This window comes from Adiantum capillus-veneris, chromosome 13 (assembly GCF_014529385.1).
Source record: "Adiantum capillus-veneris isolate H3 chromosome 13, ASM1452938v2, whole genome shotgun sequence".
In the NCBI taxonomy this organism is placed as follows: domain Eukaryota; kingdom Viridiplantae; phylum Streptophyta; class Polypodiopsida; order Polypodiales; family Pteridaceae; genus Adiantum; species Adiantum capillus-veneris.
In genome coordinates, this window is record NC_140943.1 from 75739861 (window position 1) to 75745898 (window position 6038).

General features: G+C 42.7%; 1 protein-coding gene across 1 annotated transcript; it reads right to left on the reverse strand.

The window, feature by feature from the left end:
• Positions 1-951: 951 nt before the first annotated feature.
• LOC147444274 (protein NRT1/ PTR FAMILY 8.2-like) lies at positions 952-4855 on the reverse strand. Its single transcript, XM_086526952.1, has 4 exons — positions 4485-4855; positions 3993-4207; positions 3112-3611; positions 952-2507 (listed from the first exon to the last, which is right to left on the reverse strand). The coding sequence occupies exons 1-4, from the start codon at positions 4606-4608 to the stop codon at positions 1679-1681; spliced, it is 1668 nt and encodes a 555-aa protein (XP_086383078.1). The 5' UTR covers positions 4609-4855; the 3' UTR covers positions 952-1678.
• Positions 4856-6038: the final 1183 nt, after the last annotated feature.

Genomic DNA, 6038 nt, shown 5'->3' on the forward strand with positions numbered 1-6038 from the left:
CAACATAAGTTGTCCATTGGCAAAGCCAAAACCATTTTACCCAAAATAGGTCATTTTTTATGTGAACAATCCCAAATGGGATCAGAAAAATCCATAAACTTTGTCGGATCACTCGCATAACCATAAAAGGCATCTTTTTCATCAATATTCCATCTTGGATCACTTTCCATGTAATTTTGTGACGATACCTGTTAGCTGCTATTTTCGACAGTTTTCTTACCACATCAATCTTTATAGGTGAGATAAGTGTGCCGCCATGAGTTGTGTGATCACATAGCTTACCTGCTAGAAAAGTTATTCACTTGTTCTTTTTTTGAGAGTCAAATTGCACGTATTGTTGTGGCTTGTGAAACTTAGCCTTCGTCTATTTGCATAGCTTTCCATAGGGTGCTATCAAATTTTGAGAAAGAAGTGAAGAACACCAAAGATCTTGTTATGCGACATAACATCATAGTCCCAATCAAGGAGACAATGAAAGACGGATAAGTCAAAAGAAGCTCTAGCCCAACACAAAGGCCGCATGTCTTAAGCATCAATAATGCCATATGAGAGTAAAGTCTATGTGGTGCGACACGGGAGAGTGAAATAGATTGACAAACAGAACAAAGAATTTGTATTGATGTATAATGAATACAAGAAGAGCATAGCTTGTATCATAACCTCCCGACCAACCCTAAGCTACCCACTCTTAGTTGTGTCTCACTCTCAATCACAATTGCAGTTTCACGCACTCTCAAAGCAAGGCAAAAATAGGGTGAGAAAGAGGTATTCCCTGCACACGACCACAAAAATGACACTAAAAATAACCATGAGTGAGAATTTCACAAAATTAGAACACTTTTTTGTTATAAGTCCTAAATTTTTGACCATTTTCAATGGTCCGTACCTCTCTCTCTCTCTCTCTCTCTCTCTCTCTCTCTAAAATATTTTAACATCAGTGAGGGAGAGAGGGGGGGAATCTTTTTTCTGCTCAGATTTAATGTTCCTTAATATATAGGCTATTGTATGTGCACCCTTCCAGAGGTTAAATGCAGAACGCCAGCATTTTGAGGCTTTTATAGAAAATGGTCATGCTTGGTGGAGCCTTTGTTGGTATGCATTCAAGTTGGGAGCCTCTCTAAATGCAAATACAGCGACATGGCCAAGCAAATACAGATTAGCTTGTTGTCACAGGCTTCTATATAAGTTCTCATTATGTTGGATGTAGGTAGCACCATTGCGGGGAGGCAGTTGGAGTCACTCATATAATTAATTTATTGCAGAATTGGCCATATTGGCAGGCCTCGTGATTTCATCACTTGTTTTGTTTGGGTTTGTAGCAGCCCATTGCCTTGCGAGTTTTCTGCAGAGTTTTTGTAGGGATTGTTTCCATTGCAAGCTCAAGCTCAGATGGGCGCAGTGTTTTACGACCTTTGATTGCTACAGAGAAAGATAATGACAGAATAATTTGAGATTCCCAGTGACATGGGACACTGGCAATTTGTCGGAGAGCCGACTTTAGTGTCTTTTTCTGGGTGTACCTCCATGGAAGAAATGCTGTCCTTTCATGGTGCTCATAATTTCAGGATGACGTGTAATCTTGCACAAGCATCTCTGCTTTCCTTGTGCTACACCATGGCACCACTGAACAGCACCGTCAGTGTTTTTCACCTTACCGTAGAGTCGAGCTGAAGTACCATCATGCTCTCTCATTGCCATATTCGCAAATGCGTTTCGTGTATGTGTAAGCTCGAGCATACACGATGTGAAAACCCAGCCCGAAAGTCGAACAGGCAGCAAGAAACCCGTAGAAGTAGTCTGCATGCCCCTTGTCCAAATCACTCGCAATCCATCCCGGCCGGCCACCACGAGTGGTGATGGTAGTGACAACAGCCACTAAAATGGAGTTCAGATAGCTGCCCAAACCGCAAAAGACAAGACCAATGCAGCCACCCACAGAGCGCATACTGTCAAAAATCTCGCTGTAGAAAAAGGCAAAGCTACTAACCATTGAAAAGTTTAAAGCGACCCCAAGGAGCACAGTCTGTGGCATGATCCATAAGACTGAAATTAGTTTCCCTTGATGTGCAGCATTTAAGCGATGCGACTCCACGAGTGCAGATATCACCATTGCAATTATACTGCCAGTAAGAGAAATACCAAGCCCAAAGAGAGGGCTCGCCCTTTGAGTAGGTGTGTGCTTTACACGTCCAAAGCACCAACGCGAGAGCCTTGCCCTGCCTCCGGCAGCAGTGACAAGACCAGTGAGAATTGAGCTGACTATAGACAACACATTTAGTGAAGCCGCAGGTGCAACAAACGATGCTCCAATATGTCGGTCCATTAAAACGGCTTGCTCCTCAAACAAGGTGCTAATTTGTATGACTGAAAGACTTACAAAAGCCAGGGAAATGCCAGCAGGTATCACTCGCAAGAAACTTTTCAGTTCCTCAACTTGAGTCACCGTACACAGGCGCCAACAGCTGGAAGTGTCCGCTACTTCCAGCACTGCAGCTTTGTCAAGAAAACTGAAAACAAAAACAACGAAAGGCTCAATGTCTCTACAATAAGAAGAAACTGCAGGCAGCTGGGGATGATCAGAAAAAGCTTATGGAAACAAGCCATGATCTACAAGGCTGCACCTGAAGAACAATGAGAAATTCGGGTTCCAGTATGTCATGTACAATACTATAACCTTTGCAAAAATGACTAGAGGAAACAGATGCATAAGTATGTAGTGTTGGGTATGGGCTATGTCCTATGACCCTTCAAATGAGAACCTACTCTCGCCTAGAGAGCATGAGGCTATGAGCATCAAAGTGAGTGCATTTATGAGCCATTAGTATGGAAGTAACGAAGACGTGAGAATCATGCAAGTTGTGCCTACAATAGTAGGCTTTGTAATTGTTTTTCACAATGCATAATAAAGTCATTAGAGTACAGTCTCTCTCTCGATCACACACACACACCATGAATGCTGCTCTCATTAATCCTCCCTAATCCTGACATGTAGCTACATCTCTGCTATGTTGGCATAAAAAGAACCCTTTCCTAGACCAATTCTCTCGCTCCAACGTACCTCATCAAGGTGAAAACATGAGAAACATTACAAAACAAAAGGGAGACACCAACCTCAGTGTGCAGGTATGGGGCAATTTGCAACAGCCAGGGATAGCTGATACATCTTCTTTGTACTCGTGAAGGAGCGTAGAATCCTTGGGGACGGCAAGCCTGTGTTTTCTCAAAGCTGCCACAAGCACCTGAGTATTTCGAAGGAAGGGGTTTCCAGAAACCTGACGATAGCGAATCCACCTCAGGCTCCCAGCAAACAGCATGAGACTTGATAAAGATGTGGCGACACACAACCCCGATCCCCAAACCCACATGCCCGCGTTGTCGATATAAGTTACGACTGTTGCTGCAAGCAGCTGGGAGGCCAATATGGCAACCACCACTAACTGGAAGTATATCTCATTGTCCTTTGAGTCTAGCTGATCCACCCCTAAAGTTAGAAGGTTTGGCGAAAGCGAACCAGTTGTGATGGCCATCATATACAGGGACGTTGTCAAAAACAGGCTTGATGAACCTGTGGAGGACACCAATATCATGGACACTCCGACGAGTATAATGGACTGCATAAAACAGAAAACCACATAAAGAGAAACAAAAATTGGATCCCCCGCCACACACACACCAAAAAAAAAAGAACACACAATTTGTTAAGCTAGACCATTGTAACCTTGTGCATACATTCATGCCTACAAATGCACGGGCATATGCTCACATACAGATGTACAAATGCAAACCATTGGCATGCAAAATTGTAACATCATATTTATGTGTGTGCATCCAGGCATGTGCATGTGTATGTACATATACATACTTATACCTTGCTGAATCCAGGAAAAGTCCACATCATGTAACATGTACTATGTGTGAAGCTCTTCAAACAAAACACATAGGTCTTCACAATAGAAAATGCAATAACATATATTGGACTATGAAGCAGATACCTTTGTCGAGAGAACTTGGAATATTAATGAAGCCCAGAAACGACCCAGAAAGGCATCACTCAGGAAAGCTCCTAGAAAAGAACAAAGGAAATGAGTGCCACCAACGGTGGCAACAGTGGCAGCTGCAGCGGCATTGCTCTCGCCATTTTGAGTCAGGAATATGACCAGGTTGAAAAGAACGCCATACAACGCAACATAGCATAGCATGCTGGCACCTGAAAAGGTACATGATCAGATTTGTGCTTCAAATAGCACATATCATCTTTGCTTCCCCACTCGTAAGTACATTAGATGCTGTGTGCCAGTGGGTTCCATAGCCGAAAGGGCAAAATCAGCTACGTACAACAAAATCAAGGACTTCAAAAAAACCATGTTTGCTTCTGGGATCCATAGCCCAACTCCATGCTTCTTATGACTGTAAAGAAAACTAACTAACTCTCTCTCTCTCTCTCTCTCTCTCTCTCTCTCTCTCTCTCTCTCTCTCTGACTTACCGAGAATGCAATAGGCGCACTTCCAACCGCCCAAGTGGTCATGCGCTGGTCGTCCGCGCCAGTCCATGGCTGATGGTGGCAGCAAGGGCTGTTGCAAAGCGCCAGCTTCTTTAGCGTGTTCCATTTCTGCTCTCTTTCACAAAACGAGCCTGTGTAGGTATCTTGCCAAGTTCTTCTTCTTCTCTGAGAGTGGGTGCACTGGGTAGGCCTTCCCTCCTCACTTCTCGAATTGCACCTATTTGAGGTGGGAGTCTCATCATATGCCCCAAGCACAACGTGTCGCACTCCCATGCAGTGTTCGAGAAAAGTGTGCCTCAGCTTGAGCCGGTTGAGAAATCAAAACAGGGAAGAGGTGAAGAAGAAAATTCGCTTGAAAATTTTTAAGGAAATAATGATACACATTTTGAAAAGGAAATGAGGAGGTAGATCTCCTTGAACAACATCGAAGATTTTAACCAGTATGCATGAAAGCACTCTCTCTCTCTCTCTCTCTCTCTCTCTCTCCCTCTTCTCGTGCAACTGGTTGTCTGCCTGGATCTCTCTCTCTCTCTCTCTCTCTCTCAAGGGTTGCTATCAAAGAGGTTGTTCGCGTCTCTCTCTCCCCTCTCGTCTCGACTTGCTATCAAAGAGGTCGTTCGCGTCTCTCTCTCTCTCTCTCTCTCTCTCTCTCCCTCTCTCCCTCTCCAAAGCTTGTTTGCATCTCTCGTACACGCGACCTCTACAGGGGTTGCCTTGTTCGGTAGCATGAGGGAGGACGCATGGCTATAGTGGGGAGGGTGCAGAGCAGGGCATCAAAGCGTACTAGGTGCAAGAGGAGGGTGGTTGTGCAGAGATAGGAGGTAGCACGCAAAGAGTGGGAGAACGTCTCGATGGAGTGTTGTGAGGAGAGAATATTCTTGTTTAATATTCTTTAATGTGTAGCCAATAGGAAGTAGCGTTGAATTGCAAAAAATTCGATAATTTTCAAAAAAAAATCCTCTTTGAATCTACCCTAAAGGAAATTTTGTATGTTAAGAAAATTGATTTCCCCTGAGATTGTTTTCATGACACCAATAAAGTGGCATTAGGAGCCCAATCCCACCTCAATTTAGTGCATTTATCATTTTATTTTATTTTGAAACATAAGTAGGTCCACAATCTCAAAAAAAAAAAAATTTATCAATACATTCAAAATGCAAAAGTGAAAGGCAAGAGTAACGAAATGAAAGCCTCTTGAAAAAGGAAAGCCAAAAAGCTCTTTGTTTTATATTATTTATATATATATATATATATATATAGAGAGAGAGAGAGAGAGAGAGAGAGCCTTTCTTATATCTTATTGCTTTTGGCATGCAAAAAAAAAGGCCTCGTAGAACAAGACATTAGGGTCTAGAAAGTGCATTCATAGAAGTCATGATGTAACATATTGCAATATTATAATTTGTGAAAGAATGTTCTAGTTTAATAGTTTAAGGACCTCTTAAAAGTCCATTCCACGATGTGAGATATTGCAATATTATAATTTGTGAAAGAATGTTTTTGTTTAAGGACCTCTTACAAGTCCATTTCATTAGA

Excerpts from the sequence above, each read along its gene's own strand:
- LOC147444274 (XM_086526952.1), bottom strand. The coding sequence starts at position 4,608 with ATGGAACACGCTAAAGAAGCTGGCGCTTTGCAACAGCCCTTGCTGCCA. Across the intron at positions 4,208-4,484 it reads GTGCGCCTATTGCATTCTCG|GTGCCAGCATGCTATGCTAT; the intron begins GTAAGTCAGAGA and ends GTACCTTTTCAG. Across the intron at positions 3,612-3,992 it reads TCCAAGTTCTCTCGACAAAG|TCCATTATACTCGTCGGAGT; the intron begins GTATCTGCTTCA and ends TGTTTTATGCAG.